The sequence below is a fragment of the Anolis carolinensis genome, unplaced genomic scaffold, assembly GCF_035594765.1.
Source record: "Anolis carolinensis isolate JA03-04 unplaced genomic scaffold, rAnoCar3.1.pri scaffold_7, whole genome shotgun sequence".
Lineage (NCBI taxonomy): Eukaryota > Metazoa > Chordata > Lepidosauria > Squamata > Dactyloidae > Anolis > Anolis carolinensis.
In genome coordinates, this window is record NW_026943818.1 from 20342624 (window position 1) to 20359877 (window position 17254).

At 42.6% G+C, this 17254-nt stretch overlaps 1 protein-coding gene across 3 annotated transcripts in view; it reads right to left on the bottom strand.

Annotated features, from left to right (window-relative positions):
• Window positions 1-4677: 4677 nt before the first annotated feature.
• srrm3 (serine/arginine repetitive matrix 3) overlaps window positions 4678-17254 on the bottom strand; it is a 64652-nt gene continuing 52075 nt past the window's right edge. For all 3 annotated transcript variants that reach the window (XM_062960262.1, XM_062960264.1, XM_062960263.1), the window contains 4 exons: window positions 10599-10909; window positions 9568-9789; window positions 8306-8443; window positions 4678-5001 (listed from right to left, as the gene is read on the bottom strand). In XM_062960262.1, coding sequence (XP_062816332.1) covers window positions 4812-5001; window positions 8306-8443; window positions 9568-9789; window positions 10599-10909 — 861 coding nt within the window. In that variant the 3' untranslated portion in view covers window positions 4678-4811. The remainder of the gene's footprint in view (window positions 5002-8305; window positions 8444-9567; window positions 9790-10598; window positions 10910-17254) is intronic.

Genomic DNA, 17254 nt, shown 5'->3' on the forward strand with positions numbered 1-17254 from the left:
CTTCTATATCTCTCGGCTAACCAAATGATGACACACTGCTTGGAAATCCTGACTATTTGTATTACTACTACTACTACAGTAGAGTCTCACTTATCCAACATAAACGGGCCGGCTGAATGTTGGATAAGCGAATATGTTGGATAATAAGGAGGCATTAACCAAATGATGACATACTGCTTGGAAATCCTGACTATTTGTATTACTACTACTACTACAGTAGAGTCTCACTTATCCAACATAAACGGGCTGGCAGAATGTTGGATAAGCGAATATGTTGGATAATAAGGAGGGATTAAGGAAAAGCCTATTAAACATCAAATTAGGTTATGATTTTACAAATGAATTACCAAAACATCATGTTAGACAACAAATTTGGCAGAAAAAAGTAGTTCAATATGCAATAATGCTACTTAGTAATTACTGTATTTATGAATTTAGCACCAAAATATCATGATATATTGAAAACATTGACTACAAAAATGCGTTGGATAATCCAGAACGTTGGATAAGCGAGTGTTGGATAAGTGAGACTCTACTGTACTACTACAATTATTATTATTATTATTATTATTATTATATTTTCCAACTGTTGTACTGGTACAACAATGATTGTTTAGTTTAACTTTAACAGTTTTTGGCAGTTCTTTGTTAGAACATTACCAATGTCAGCTGCTTCTAACCTAGCGATTTTACTCATCATCATCATCATCATCATCATCATCATCATCATCATCATTTAATTACTTATTAATCGCCCTCCATCCAAGATGCTCTAGGCGATTTACAAGATAAAATTGTTAAGGATAAAAATACATACATACAAATATTGATAAAGTGTTTACTGCCAGTGCTAATGCTTTTTTGCTTTTTGGTGTGTTTCTTTGCCAAGTACTTTTGTATCGCCATTTGTTCAGATTTATTTATTTTTATTTTTTATATAAATATGGACACTTTAGCTTTGTTTTTGGTTTTTAGTTTTTTTTCTCTCTCTCTCTCCCTTTGTGATCCTTTTTTAATCGCAGTTTTCCTACTTTCTATACAATCAAATGTTCTCACTCTTTTGATGTTAATTTAACTCTATCTTATAAGGTAAAACTTCAATTAAAAAATATTTTTTTAAAAAAATACGTCCATTATGGGACCATGGCATATAATTAGGCCACTAAAGCCCTCCCAAAAGATGGCCATCGTGGTATGATTGCATACAATTATTTATTTATTTTATTTTATTTACTACATTTATATCCTGCTCTTCTCAGCCCGGAGGGGACTCAGAGCGGCTTACAAATCAAATGTACATACAATATATATTATTAGCAAAGCACAATATGAGCATAAAATTACTATATTGTACTCTATCATTATATGGTAATATTATTAGTAATATTACATTTAATATATAATTAATATTATTATATTGTATTATTAGTAGTATAATATTGTATTCCATTATAATATTATATGTATATACAATATATTCTATATTTACAATATATTCTATATAAATTATAAATTATACTTCCAAACCCTTCCTAAAAGATGGTCATTGTGGGACCATTGCTGGAAGGGACCCCCAAGGATCATCTAGTCCAACCCCATTCTGCCAGGCAGGAAGAAACCACCGAAATATGGCATTGTTGGGACCATTGCGTAGAATTCCAAAGCTGAAGGGACCCCTGAAGGTCATCCAGTCCAGCCCTATTCTGTTCTACACCTAAAGCACTCCCGAAAGATGTTCATCCAACCTAAAAGATGACTGGGTTTAACCACCATTATATTGCAATCAAAAGGTTGGCAGTTTTTGAACCCCAGATTGCGGGTAAGTGCCCGACCTTCAGCCCAGCTCACTGCCCACCTAGCAGTTCGAAAAGAGTTGTGAGTAGATAAATAGGTACTGCTCGGCGGGGAGGTATTTTAATAGCACCATAATGGTGCTATTAAATAAATAATATTAAATATTAAAATTTAATATTTAATATTAATTAATATTAATATTAAATATTTTAATATTAAATCACCATACAAGTGATCAAAAAGTGGAGGAAGTCTGTGAACAGGGCTCGGTCCACGGATTGAAATACGTTTTGGAAGGTGCCAAAGGGAACGAGAGAAGGGAAAAAAGAGGAGAGGACGGGGGACTGGTGGGACTCTCCGTGATGTTTTTCGGAAACAGAGCCAGATCTTTCTCGCTCCGACCGTGAGTCACCGAGCTGCCTCTTCTCTGAGGTCATCATCCTTCCGAAGGTCTGGAACATTCTTGGCCGTGACTCCTGTTTTCAAGGCTCAGATTGATCGGAAGGGACCCCAAAGGCCATCCAGTCCACCCCCTGGATGTATCTTACCTTCCAACCTGTCCGTCATGGGCCATCCGGTCCAACCCACCTCTACGTATATGTGCCAATGTACTTTCCTGCCTTACTACCTATAGATGCTGCCTAGAATCGCTAGACCTTGGAAAACTACAGCTCCTAGGATTACACGATGTCACACCAAAAAAATTCTATAGATCTTGTATATTTTATTATAATTGAATCAGCTCACTGGATCTACAACTGAAGTCGCGGCCGGAAGAAAGGAGAGAGAAATAAAAGGAGAGAGATAGAGAGAAAGTTGTTGTTGTTGTTCCGACTTGATATCGTTTGCGGAGACGATTATGACGAACAATCGCTCGGAAGACTGAAATAAATGTCCCTGATCCATTGGCCGCCCGACCCTTAACTGGCTCCTTTCCCTTCCCAGAACCATAAAGCCATCAAGATGGAAAGGGGATCCCAAAGGCCATCTGGTCCAACCCCCTTCCGACATAAACAACACCATCCGATCCCTCCCGGCAGATGGCCACCCGGCCTTTGCTCTATTCCACTCTATTCCACTCTCAGGAAGTTTGTCCTAATATTCCACATTGTATCCTAATCTCCAGAGCATTTGGTGCCTAGAATTGGTGCAGTCTAGACTCGCATTGGCCTTTTTCGCTGCCGGGTCACACTCTTGGCTCATGTTCAGTGATCTATATTATTATCTATATTACTTTCCTCCATCTAGACTCCAGTTGCCTAGAATCGCATTGGCCTTTTGGGCTGCTGCAGTCATATATCTTACTTATCTCAAGCCATGGCGATATTACTTTCTTCCATCCGGACACTAGACCTCTATAGATGTAGCCTAGAATCGCATGGACCTTTTAAGCTGCTGCATCACACTCTTGGCTCGTGTTCAGTCATATATCTTACTTTTCTCAAGCCACGGCGATATTACTTTCCTCCATCCGGACACTAGACCTCTATAGATGTAGCCTAGAATCACATGGGCCTTTTGAGCTGCTGCATCACACTCTTGGCTCGTCTTCAGTCATATATCTTACTTTTCTCAAGCCACAGCGATATTGCTTTCCTCCATCCGGACACTAGACCTCTATAGATGTAGCCTAGAATCGCATGGGCCTTTTGAGCTGCTGCATCACACTCTTGGCTCGTGTTCAGTCATATATCTTACTTTTCTCAAGCCATGGCGATATTACTTTCCTCGATCCAGACACTAGACCTCTATAGATGTAGCCTAGAATCGCATGGGCCTTTTGAGCTGCTGCATCACACTCTTGGCTCGTGTTCGGTCATATATCTTAATTTTCTCAAGCCATGGTGATATTACTTTCCTCCATATAGATGCAACCTTTTGAGCTGCTGCATCCAACTCTTGAAGCCTCGCAGGAATGGGACACTTTTGGGCATCAAACGTTGCCTGCGGATCTTCTCGCCTGACCAGTGAAGGCTTTGCCGGATCTCACAAAGTTCTCCAAAGTCACTTGTGACAGTACGGCTTTCACCAGAGTCCATATTTTCAGAGTGAATCTCCATCCGAGAAGGTTTCCGACGGCCCGACTTGAGCTGTTTCAGATATGCCGACACGATCCCAATATCACGTTTCTCTCTTCCTCCGACCTTCCAGATTGCCCGCTCGACATGCCCATCTCTCAACCATATCCTTCCAGGACGTTCTTCCCCTTCTTTCCTGACATCTCCCCCAGCCCCGAAAAGAAGTTAAGCACAAACGTCCGGGGGGAATATATATAAAAACAAACCCAGCCAAAGTCAATAGATAAAAACAAGGACGATCAACACAGTCGGTCAGCCTCCCCTCTGAAGCCGAAAGTAGAGTTCGGTGAGCTACGTTTGTTCAGGGAGGAAAAGGAAGCGGAGAAGGGGGAAATAAATAAATACATACATAAATAAATAAATACATTAATAAATATATAAATAAACAAACAAGGAACGTTGCCCCTTTTCTCTTGTTTTCTTAGCTTAGTGAGCGGAGTCGAGTTTTGTCCATTTGTTCGGAAGGCAAAGATATCGTCATCCCGTACGGACCCTTCCCTACCTTTTTGTGGGTAGAAATGAGTTTTAGACTTTTGACAAAGCAGAGAAGAAGGAAAGCAAGAAAGAAGAAGAAGAAAGACAGAGGAGGAGGAGGCGGAGGAAGAGAAACAAAGAGGGCGGGACTCTGCCAGGGCGATCGGAGCAATCTGCGAGGAAAACGCTGGAATCAAGAGCCAACCATCGTGTCCGCTTCCTAAGTTGTACCTTGTGGTTTCTTTCCCCCCGCAAACGACAAGGTCCCAAAGATAAAAGTTCGACCGGCTACCCGGGAGAATGTGTCTGGTGTCTCTGGAACAACAAAGAGGTCGTCTACGTAGGCAACAGTCAAGAGTCCAACCCAGCGCTGGTTGCGGAGCGGAGGAGTCGGCCATGCCTGGATGCTGGTGGCGACAGGGCCAGGAGGGCGCCGTTGCGGGCTGGAGGACGAGCGGCCGCCTGTCAAAACCCGGCGCTCTCGGAGCTGCTCCGGCTGTTGTAGCTCGGGCTGCGGCTCGGAGTTCGAGTCCGGCTGCGGCTGCTGCTGTAGCTGTCGTAGCTGCGGCTCCGGCTCCTGCTGTAGGAGTAGCTGGTCAGCGAGCTGGAAGAGGATGGGCTGGGCCGGTAGTAGGGGATCGGGCGCTTGCGGGCACTGCGGGCGAGAGAGAAATCCCATTACAACGATTTTGGGGAATGTTGCCCCTTTGGCACTGAGAGCTAGGACAGGGTGGGACCGAGAGGTGTTTTGGTCTTCAAATTGGTTCACCAAATTGTGAAACAACGGTCACAATTGTTTTGTCCTACACTTTGACTCCTTGGTAGGTGTTTGCAAAATTCCGTTGGTTGATTTGAATTCTCGGAAATGAAAATGGCTTTAAAAGATGGGAAAGATTTGTTGATTTTCAGTGTTGTAGCTTAGCAAATGGCTGAGGATTTTTCTGACATTTCAGGGGACAAGGGATTTGATGGGTTTCAGAGTGATGAGTCTGTTTGGACGAGGAGGGAATTGCAGCCAGATGCGGCCGATGCAACAAGGGAAACAAGGGAAAGTGAAAGTCCCGGGTCCCTTGCAAAACAGCCTTCATCTGATAGGGAATTCTCGGTTAATGTGGGATTTGTGTATTGGTAGTGTTTAAATGAAATTTGTGTCTGGCATGTATTGCATACTGATTGCATCATCCAGAGTATGCTATAGTCTGTAAAGAGTTAATTATTGAGAAGCTGTGTTGACCTTGATGTGTGGCTGAAACCTGGGGAGTGTCCAGACACAAGTGTGAAAGCCAAGCCTGTATTCGTCTGCAAGTCTGTTTTTCTTGTACAGTAAAGCTTTGTATATATTTTTTACCATCGTCTCTGACGTCTCTTCGTTCTGCGCTCCATTGACAACATACAACTGCTGCTACGCTGCGAATTACTCTGACATTCTCAAGAGAGGCTAGATTAGGTTTGAGAACAGAGGGAGTGAAAAATCGAGTAATTAGATGCTCCGAGAGAATCCATGAGAAGACCCCGAAGCCCAGGTGCATTCGACATGATCTCATGGCTTCTTGGTCAGGCTTACTTTAAGGAGCGTGGGCTTTAGGCCTTTCAGAAGAGACAACATTGCCTTAAAGGTAGCTCTCTCGTCTCGGCTCCCAAGTTTCCTGTTTGTCTATATTTCTTTAAAGAATTGCTTGGAATAAGTTCTTGTTTCCATGCTTATGGGTGACTGCTGTGGATTTTGGCTCTCTGGACTTTATGTACTTTCTGGATTACTACTACTACTCTTCCGCCCTTTCGGGAAATGCCCTTTTTTCTATTTGTACCTGCTTTTCCTCAATTTTCCCAATGTTATCGTAGCCCCAAATATTTATAATCCTTTAAATCAGAGCTTTCCAAAGACACGACACATTGAGTGCGTAAGTGCACAAACATCATGATAAAATGTTGGTAATGTATGCTATTGTCTTACAAATTATATACAGTAGAGTCTCACTTATCTAAGCTAAATGGGCCGGCAGAAGCTTGGATAAGCGAATATCTTGGATAATAAGGAGGGATTAAGGAAAAGCCTATTAAACATCAAATTAGGTTATGATTTTACAAATTAAGCACCAAAACATCATGTTTTACAAGAAATTTGACAGAAAAAGTAGTTCAATATGCAGTAATGTTATGTTTTAATTACTGTATTTACGAATTTAGCACCAAAATATCATGATATATTGAAAACATTGACTACAAAAATAGCTTGGATTATCCAGAAGCTTGGATAAGCGAGGCTTGGATAAGTGAGACTCTACTGTATAATGAAAGGTTTCCATGAGATAATATGCTATGTCCACATACATATATAAGGTGTTGGTTTGCTCGTAAAGCCGAATCGCTGTGTCCCAAAATGACGCATCTCTAAAAGGTGTGTCGCCAACATGAAAAGTCTGGAAAGCTCTGCTTTGAATCCAAAACCCCAAATGCATTAAGTGAAGGGAGAATTCGAATGTATTATGGTTTGATTAGGATTAGTGCCCGGTTCGCACGTACAATTCTGATATTTCTCACAAAGCATTGCAGTGTTTGCTACACACCAAATGCGTTATTATTAATCCCCACACACCAGATTGTTGGGATGTAAAAATACACTTTTAACGGACAGAATGTGGGCTATGTCCGAACACCACCGGAACCCCATTGGTTAGTCCTGGATTAGCCGGCTAGAAGAATGGAGCAAGAAAAGGGTTAGCAAACAGCGCCGGTGTTTTGGTTCAGACACCGGAGAGTTAGTGCTGCTGGAAAAACAGAAAGTTAGGTGTTAGCAGTGCAGTATGTGCTGGGCTGTGACTCCCATTTTCCTTGGCCATGGACAACGAATCCCATCATGCCCGGCCGGCACATGCTTTAAGGGAAACACACGTTCCTTAAAGGCTATGCTGGGTTTCGTTAGGACCATACGTCACTTAAAATCTAAGTGAAGCAGCCCAGGGTCTCTCCATAGATTTGCCCAATAACACGATTTTTGTTCATGGAGACATTGTAAGGTAGGCCTTCTCAGAGCTGGAGAAAGTAGGCAGACAGTGGTCCAACACCCGGGCAATTGAAGGTATATATGCTAGTAATAATAATAATAATAATTGTTAGTGAGACCAACAGAGCGAGGAAGAGAGTGAGAGACAAACAGCCGAGACAAGTAAGGCCTCACAGAGTGGCGAGTTCAAGGAGACATCAGGGTCCAGGTGGAAAGCCGTAAGGGTTACTGGAGTAACCCAACCTTGCGGCTATGGCGCTCTTTGGGGCGTTTCTCCGTGGCAGACCTTGAAACTGGATGGAAAAGGAGAGATTTGAGATGTAACACGGGAGACACATTGGGAAGAGACTCTGCTCGTGTGCAGGAGAGCTCTTTCCTCTCGGCAATTTCCCAAGCAAAATGCGCGTGAAGCGGGGGAAAAGACGGGGTCGGAAACCGAGAGATTTGTATGAATTCCAGATCTTATTTGTAAATAAACCTTTTGTGATTTTAAAGACTGGAATCTGGATCGTTGTCTCCTAAGCTCTAAATTCTTTACATTCACTTGACACTTTACACGCTGCTTGCTGTGAGCTGAATGCTCAACTTTAAGTATCCTGTTCTTGTATATTTTGGATGTTTTTGGGTAGTTTTCCTAACACACCCAGAAATTCCTTACAAGGATAGTCCAGGAAGAGGGGCTGTTTGGATAAGACTGTTTATGTCTCTCTAAGGCAGTAAGAATGGGGAGCCACCATGGTTTAATGGTTCTATTGATGGACTAGGATTCTGGAAGACCAGAATTTGAGTCCATACCTGGGCGATTCTCGGACTGAGACTGAATGAATCTTGATAAGAAAACCGAAGCCTAGGGCAGCTTGGAAGTACATAACAAGACTAATATTGTCATAGGGCCCTGGCCATAAACAGTAAACAATGCCTTCCATGGACCAAGAAACCTGTTCTAGATGTTCACCTGGTGATTCTTCTGGGCTCCATGAAGCTGGGAGAGTCGCGCCGTCGTTTCCGGATGGGAGAGTAGCTCCGCGAACGACGCCGGGCGCGGCTGGGCTCCGTATCGCTGTGCCGCGTCCGTGGCTCCGGATCTTTCTCTCTAGATTCAAGGGAAACAAACCAATACCAAAACATTGTTGTCAGACTTATCTATGAAGCTGGACTAATGGAAGAACAAGGTAGAGTCATGGGTCCATGAGGAGGTCAATCTAATCTGGGTCTAGAAGACTCGTGAGGTCTCTTTGAGCTATGTTTCCATAGGGTGTTTTATCTGGAGTGGCCGGAATAGAGTGAAGGGAATAATCAGAAGTGGACGGAATAATCCAGAGTGTACGAAATAATCCAGAATGTACAAAATGATCCGGAGTGGACAGAATAATCCGGAGTGGACAGAATAATCCAGAGTGTACGAAATAATCGGTGGCTCCCCGCCTATGGAACGCCCTCCCCATTGAAGTCAGGCAGGCTCCCTCCCTCCTGTCTTTCCGAAAGAGGACAAAAACGTGGTTATGGGACCAGGCATTTGAGCATGAGTAGCAGCAAAAATGAGATAAGAATATATGACCTACTGACAGACCCCACATGAACATGGAAAGCGCCTTAAATGTATATTTAAATGTATAATTATGTATATTTTAATGGCTATTCTTAATTTTATTGTAATTTTTAATGTTGATGGATTTTTTAATTTGATGAAAACTGTTTTTAATGTGTATGGTTATACTGTAAGCCGCCCTGAGTCCCCTGATGGGTGAGAAGGGCAGGGTAGAAGTGATGTAATAAATAAATAAATAAATAATCCAGAGTGTATGAAATGATCCGGAGTGGACGGAATAATCCGGAGTGGACAGAATAATCCAGAGTGTATGAAATAATCTGGAGTGGACGGAATAATCCAGAGTGTATGAAATAATCCGGAGTGGACGGAATGATCCGGAGTGAATGGAATAATCCGGAGTGGACGGAATAATCCAGAGTGTATGAAATAATCAGGAGTGTACGAAATGATCCGGAGTGGACGGAATAATCCGGAGTGTATGGAATAATTTGTAGTGGACTTTCATCATGAATCATATCTTAATTTGGAAAGTGAGGTGCTTGGAGAGTGAGTGTCGCCCGAAGGAGTTTAACCCGATCTTAAACTGTTGGGTTGCGCAGGTCTGGTTTAAAACTAGACAGAGCACCCCCCTCTAGTGGCAGAACAGGGCATTACAATTCTCTCACCTGCTGCCGGTTATCTTCTTCTGCGATCCCGACCGCGTCCTGCTGCGTGCCGATCGCTTCTCTCGGGACCGGGACCGGGACTTGGAGAGGGAGCGGCTCAAGCTCCAGGAGCTGCTCCGCGACAGGCTCTTCCTCCGCTCCGCATTGTGCCGGGAGGAGTGTTTGGGGGCTGGAGCTGGAGAACTGCTGTGGGGCCTTCCCCGCTGGTGCTTCTCTTTGACCCTGAAACGAGGAGTGAGCCAAAACGTCAGAGGAGATGGCAAAGGGCAAAGAAACTTTTCTGGGGAGGTGCTACAAATTCCAGAAATCCCCCAGCTAACAGCTACTTTCTTAATGCCCTTAAGGAGAACAAAAGTCTCCCCTACACTGAGATTGGGTTCGGTGGGGCAAGCACGGTCAAAGCAGAGAGAGGTGCTACCGTGTTTCCCCAAAAATAAGACAGTGTCTTATATTAATTTTTGCTCGCAAAGTTATGCTAGGTATTATTTTCAGGGGATGTCTTATTTTTCCATGAAGAATTCACATGTATTGTTGAACAAAAAAAATGAACATTTATCATATATTGTACAGTGGTTGTCATCACAAACCAGCATAACCAGACAAACTGTGAATCCAATCAAGAATTTTGTGTTACTTACCTGCATGCTCTGGTGTTGTGTTTGGCGAGCATGCTTCCAAACAAACACTTTGCTATGTCTTACTTTCGGGGGAGGTCTTATATGTAGCAATTCAGCAAAATCTCTACTAGGTCTTACTTTCAGGGGATGTCTTATTTTCGGGAAAACAGTATGGTTTGCTTTGATTTATCGTAATCTGCAGATTTCACTACAGCTGCAGTGGAGGATTCGGGGAGTTGGTGAGACTGGAAAATTCTGGGTGTTGGTTCAGTTGAATGAAGGATTTGGCTGAATGGAGGAATGGGTGAGACTGGAAGATCCTGAGTGCTGGCCAGGCTGGGTGAAGGATGCCAGGACTTGCTGCCCATGAGCTTCCCAAGGAAAACCCCCACCCCCCCTTCCGCATCCACTTACGTTTTCAGATGCACTCCGTGGTTCTTTTCCGTCCCGGCGGGATGTGAGCAGGCGGAGCCCTCGGAGTCGCTGCTGTACCCGGTGAAGGACCGGGGTGACGATCCCTTGGCCCGGCCGTGTCCCTTGTGCTTGTGGGCCGAGGCGGACCGGGCCCGGCGCCGGCGGAAGCGCTTCTCAACAGCGGAGCCCCGTCCGGGGGACACGGACCGCCGCGGGGTCTTGGGCCTGTGTTTGGCCCCTTTGGAGTGAGGCGAGGGGACGTCCGGCTTGAGGTGGGCCCTTCCCGAGTGGGGCGAGGCGGAACCCGATTTCTGCCGGACGAAAGACAAAACGGGACGGGCGAGAAGGAAGGAAGGAAAGAAGGAAGGAAGGGGAGGGAAACAAAGAAAGAAAGACAGAAGGAGACGGGAAGTTTTTAAGCGGCGATCCCTTCCCCGGCTCCACCGAGGAAAGCTGCCAATCACAAACAGCAATACACAATGATCGAATTAGGCAGGCTACACAGAAAAAGTCTACTCTGCACCTCTCTCTCTCGCTCTCTCTCTCAATCTCTCTCGTTCCTCTCGTCCTTAAACAACGCAGCTCATGCAAATCTCCGGCATGCAGAACGGAAAAAAGGAAGAGTAACCAAACAAAACAAAAACAACAAAAACAACCAAAAGGAAACCAAAAAATAAATAAATAAGGGAAGGAGGGAGAGTTTGAACCTGGGCCAGGAAGAATGAGAGGAATCATAGCAGTGTTTCCCCCCTCCCCTCCGATAAAAATGAATAAAAAATAAACATATACGCTGATGACATGATGTTTGTGTGCGTGTGTGTATATGGGATAGTTTCCCAAATAGATAGATCTCAAATGATATTATTGAAAAGGACAGGAAAGGGGAAAGAGGGCAAAGAGTGGGGAAATATTATGAGATGGAAGAAAGCAGAAATAGGGGTTCATGGCCTATTTCATGCTGCGGGTGACTTGGAGCCGTGCGAGCACAGCTGGTGCACACAGACGTTGCTTTAGGGACGGTGTGTGAGGGTTAAGCACGGTGGTGTGTTAATATTTATTGCCATAATAATAATAATAATAATAATAGTATTGCTATCATTAAATTTATCATTGAAATAATAATAATAATAAACACAAATTTTGTTCCTGGGTTATAAAGGTCATTTCCTAATTGGTTCTATCATAAAAACATGGGGAAAGTTTATTAAACTGCCAAAACATTGTTTAATATTGGTGGAGGGATTTATTGTGGCTGAGATGCCTCAAATGAAAGTCTGGCAAAAAGGGGCCTTGGCTCATCTCATGACTCCTTTGAGGTCATGCCATAAAAGACAACAAGGGACTGTTGTATATACTGCATATGCATGTGTGGGGCCGGGCTGTGGCGCAGCTGGCTAGTAACCAGCTGCTATAAATCACTACTGACGAGAGGTCATGAGTTCGAAGCCCGGGTCGAGTTAAGCCTCCGACCATAAAAAAAAAAAAAATAGCCCCGGCTTGCTGTTGACCTATGCAGCCCCGAAAGACAGTTGCATCTGTCAAGTAGGGAAAATTTAGGTACGCTTTATGCAGGAGGCTAATTTAACTAATTTACAACACCATAAAACTGCCAGCAAAACACGAGGAAATGAGGAAGAACAGCCACCAGCGGACGGTGAAGCAACAGCTCCCCCTGTGGCCGGAATCGTGAAGCTGGAAAGATGTTAAAAAATGCCTCTGTGTCTGTCTAAACTGAATGTTGTTTGTCTGTTGGCATTGAATGTTTGCCATATATGTGTTCAGTGTAATATGCCCTGAGTCCCCTTCGGTGAGAAGGGCGGAATATAAATACTGTAAATAAATAAATAAATAAATGTGTGTGTGTGTATATATCGCATACACACACACACACATAATATGGAATTGTACATGGGTTTTAGATGATCATTTGGCTAACTAAGGCAATCAAAGGGAAATCGGAAAACGGATGAGACTGGGAGATCAAAGCTTTCTCAGATTAGAACAGTGGTTCCCATACTTATTTGGCCTACCACCCCCTTTCCAGAAAAAAATTACTCACCGCCCCCTGGAAATCCTTCAACTGGAAATATATTACATATATTTTTATATTAATACATTTATTACTTCACTCTGATATTACTGTTATTACATTTATTATTTCACTCTATTATTATATTTATTATTTTACTCTATTTTTATTGTTACTATTACATTTATTTCACTTTATTTTTATTATTTTATTTATTATTTCACTCTGATATTATTACATTTATTATTTCACTCTATTTAATATTATTACTACATTATTATTTCACTCTTTGCTATGACATTTATTATTTTACTCTATTATTATGAAAAGGATACATAAGCACATTGGAGAAGATGAGAATGATTTAATCAGAGTTGGACAGTCTTATCTTAAATTACAGTTTTATGTAAAGATTCAAAAACATTTAACCTACTGATGCCTCAATTAATGTAATTGTATTAGTATATATTAGGCATGTCCGATCGATGAAAAAAACGTTTCAATTCTCGTTTCTAAAGTAGGGGGCGCTGGCGCTTCGATATAGAAAGTATTTCCGATTTTTTCACCCAAAAGTTTCGGATATTTCCAAAAATTCGTAATGATTCTAAATGTTTCTAAAATGGCGGACGCGCATGCGCAATCACCAAAAAAAAAAGGAACCCAAGGGGGTGGGGACTTTTACAGGGCTCTCCCGCCCTCATTTCTTGAGCTATCCTCATCAAATTTGCAATGCCCTTGCAAATTGTGCAAAGATACTATGAAAACTAGAAATTCCCTTGCTATATTTGTAAGCAAGAAGGACACTGGAAATCAATGGTGTCTCTGGCTATGTAATCCCACAAGCCTCAACCCAATGCCTTCAATAAGAAATGGACCAAGCAATGCCCTGGCAAGGAGTGCAAAGATACTTTGAAAACTAGAAATTCCCTTGCTAAGAGAAAGAGCCAGCAACAAAACCCTTTGCGTCCATCATGGAAGCTTCTGATTGGCCGGGGAGCAGCAGCCATGTTAGGCTGAGCTAAGCTCCCATTCAAGGTAGGTTGCAGAAACAAAAACAATTTTAAAAATATTTTAAAAAATATATTTAAAAAAATTGGGGGGGGGGGCAAAAAATTAACGAAACATTAAGAGACAATTAGAGAATGGTCCAACAATGGTTCGAATTACATTGCTGGTTGCGCTGTGAGACAATGTCTCGGAATGCGTATCAAAAAGCGAGAACAATCCGAAATAATTCCGATATACGATTCAAAACGATTTTTTGGACATGTCTAGTATATATTTTTATTTCTGAAATTTACCACTCTTGGCTTATACTTGAATCAATATTTTCCCAGTTTTTTGGTCGTAAAATTAGGTGCCTCGGCTTATATTCGGGTCAGATTATACTCGGGTATATACGGTAATCTACTTGGGACCCAATTTCCTTTCTCCTTTCTGATTGAAATGGGACAAGCAACATCTTTGTGTGCTTGAGATGGAAAGAATGGCAGGTCGTCCAAAAGAAAATGGGAAAATAAAGTTCTGAGGAGAGAGAGAAAGTGCGATGGAGGACCGGGCAAAGGGATAAAAGGGTGGAAGGTCAGGAAAAATGCAATATTTTTTTCAACGAATAAACAGAAGGAGAAATCAAAAGGAAACTCCACCAATGTCATTAGTACCGGGGAAAACGAAAAGAACAGAAAAACAAAAAGGTTCTGAACTCGTCCTGGGTCTTGACTTTTGTGCAGAGAAGTCCACCAGCATTCTATTCCTCTTTCTTAAATTAAAAAAGTTCATTGTACGATATATATATATCTTTTTTTTCTCTTTCGGTTAAATTTCCACTTATTTTTTTTTGTTTTTAAAAGTCCCTCCTATTTAATATCCACTTACCAAGAAAGTGGCATTTCCTCCTTTAGTAGGTAAGGTATGAAGAGAAGGGAAAAGTTGGGCAATATAAGTGAATCATTAGATTGACAAAAATGCAAGAGAGAGAGAGAGAGAGAGAAAGAGAGAAGGAAAGAAAGAGAGAGAGAGAAAGAGAAAAAAGAGAAATAAAAAAACAAAACCACCCTCGCTGCCTAGAGCCTTTGCGACCGATATTTGTGGGAAGAAAAAGGAGGAAGTTGCGTCTTTCCGAGCAAATTGAGAGCAGAAAAATACGCTGATTCCATTTCTCAGCCCGGGAATGAGTCCCATTGGGTTGGAAGGACAGGAAGGGATTTGAGAGGGAATATTTTAAGGTTTGAAGGTGCGCACGACCTACTGAGATCCACCTGACTTTGTTTCTTATCCAAAGTTTGGCCATTATCCTGAAAATTCCCCTTTTCCCTGCCTCCGAAAGACCAACCAGTCTTGTAAGGTCTATAAAACCTTATAAAACTATAAAAGGAATCCACGTTGACAATATAGTTCCCCACTTTGGCTCCGGCTGCAGGAAAAGGGCTGAAAGATGGCATGAAAATGTCGTATTTCGAGAAGCACAAAACAACTGAGAAACGTCTTCCTCGCCTTTCGAAGCAATGAAACGTTGCCGCCCAGGAACTACAACTCCCATCATCCTTATTATAAGAGTTGTTGCTTCCCAATTCACCCTCCTTGCCCTCTGTCTCGGTATTCGTTCTATTTCGGAGAACGTTGGCCACGTCTTCTCTCCAAGCGGACAAAGCATACAAACGGTTTCGGAAAGCGAACACTAGGTTTCTAGTCCATCCAGATATAGTTCAATCATAACCATAAATCCAGAATCGGGCACCAAGGATTGGTAAAACTGTCTCCTCTGGATATTGGTTTTAGCATCAAAATGATTCATTGAAACCATACTGAGTCCGATCTACTTCTAGAGTCTCCAAGAACTAGACTTTTTGCCTTTTAGGACACAATAGCTCTCCGCGGAGACCTTTGTTTCCTATAATAACTCTTCAGAAATGCATTTTCCGAGGGGAAGATTCCTCTTTCCTCCTGTTGTCTCAGCCCCGTTCTTAACTAGGAGTCATTTGTAAGTCAGGTGTTTATAACTCGGGGACTGTTTGTACATCAAAAGGGGTCTTCAAAAAGTTTCCGCAAAAAGCTGAAGATGGCTGAGAAGCACATAAATTGCCCCAACAGCGTTCTGTCCTAAGCTTTTCATGGGTAGAAGGTGTGCTGGGAGCACAGATCCAGCTCCGTAGGTGTGCTCAGTATGGGGATAAAGTCCTCTCTTGTTGACTGAATTGTTCAAAAATGGCAGCGCTACAAATGTGACAGATTCAGAGCACCCCGGACATCCAGCCAGAGCCAATACCACGAGGAATAAAGAAAGAACGGATTCGTGAAAACTGAAGAACAACACTATGTTATGGTTCAATCAGAGGCTGTAGACGAGGGGATTCAGCCAGAGATTGTGGGGAATGAGGGGATTTCGGATCATGATTCTGTAAGGGGCCGGGCTGTGGCGCAGGCTGGTTAGCAGCCCGCTGCAATAAATCACTCTGACCAAGAGGTCATGAGTTCGAGGCCAGGTTGTGTCAATTAAAAATAAAATATACCCCTTGCTCATTGTTGACCTAAGCAACCCAAAAGATAGTTGCATCTATCAAGTAGGAAATTTAGGTACCACTTATATGTGGGGAGGCTAATTTACGACACCATAAAAATCACCCAGCCGCTGTTGTAATGAGGAAGTGCCATCGCAGTGGATGATGAAGCAGCTGCTCCCCCTATGGCCGGAATCAAGCATACCCTCAGGAAGCTGGAAAAGGTTTAAATTGCCTCTGCGTCTGTCTCTGTCTCTGTTCTATGTTATATAGCATTGAATGTTTGCCTTATATGTGTACAATGTGATCCGCCCTGAGTTCCCTTCGGGGTGAGAAGGGCGGAATATAAACACTGTAAATAAATAAATAAAATAAAATAAATATGGGAGAATGAAAATGTGTCTGGTCAGACAGAGCAGGGTTGCACTCCGCCAAAAACATTTCATGCTGATGGCATTAAAAGATCGGTACGACGCTGGCAAAAAAATGTGTCACAAAGGGAAAGTGATGTAATTTGTTTTTTAAAATAATTCTTAATAAAGTTTTTAAAAGTGCAGAAACTTTTTGAAGAACCCTCATACGTGACACTTTGATTCCACTTATGCTTTTCCTGGGACACGCAAATTAGGATTCCCCACTGGAGAGCTCTAGTCCACCGTCCTGAGAAGAAGAGCTGAGGACTTGAAAGAAGGTCCTTCAGAAACGGTACGTTTGGTGGAGAAGAACTCCCCAACAGAGAATTCTGAGCACATAACTGAACTACACATCCCATGATTCCCTCCGTGAAAGTGCTCTCAAACTTTCACAGTTTTCTAGAGAAGACATATTCCTAGAGTCTTCAAACCTTTCCTTTCTAGGTTGGGTTTTGCTTCCCTCGCTTTTTCATCCTTCTCCGAACCCTTAAATGGAATGGGAACAGGTTAATTTTTGGACCATGATACAGTAGAGTCTCACTTATCCAACATAAACGGGCCAGCAGAATGTTGGATAAGCAAATATGTTGGGTAATAAGGAGGCATTAAGGAAAAGCCTACTATCAAATTAGGTTATGATTTTACAAATTAAGCACCAAAACATCATGTTAGACAACAAATTTGGCAGAAAAGGTAGTTCAATACGCAGTAATGCTA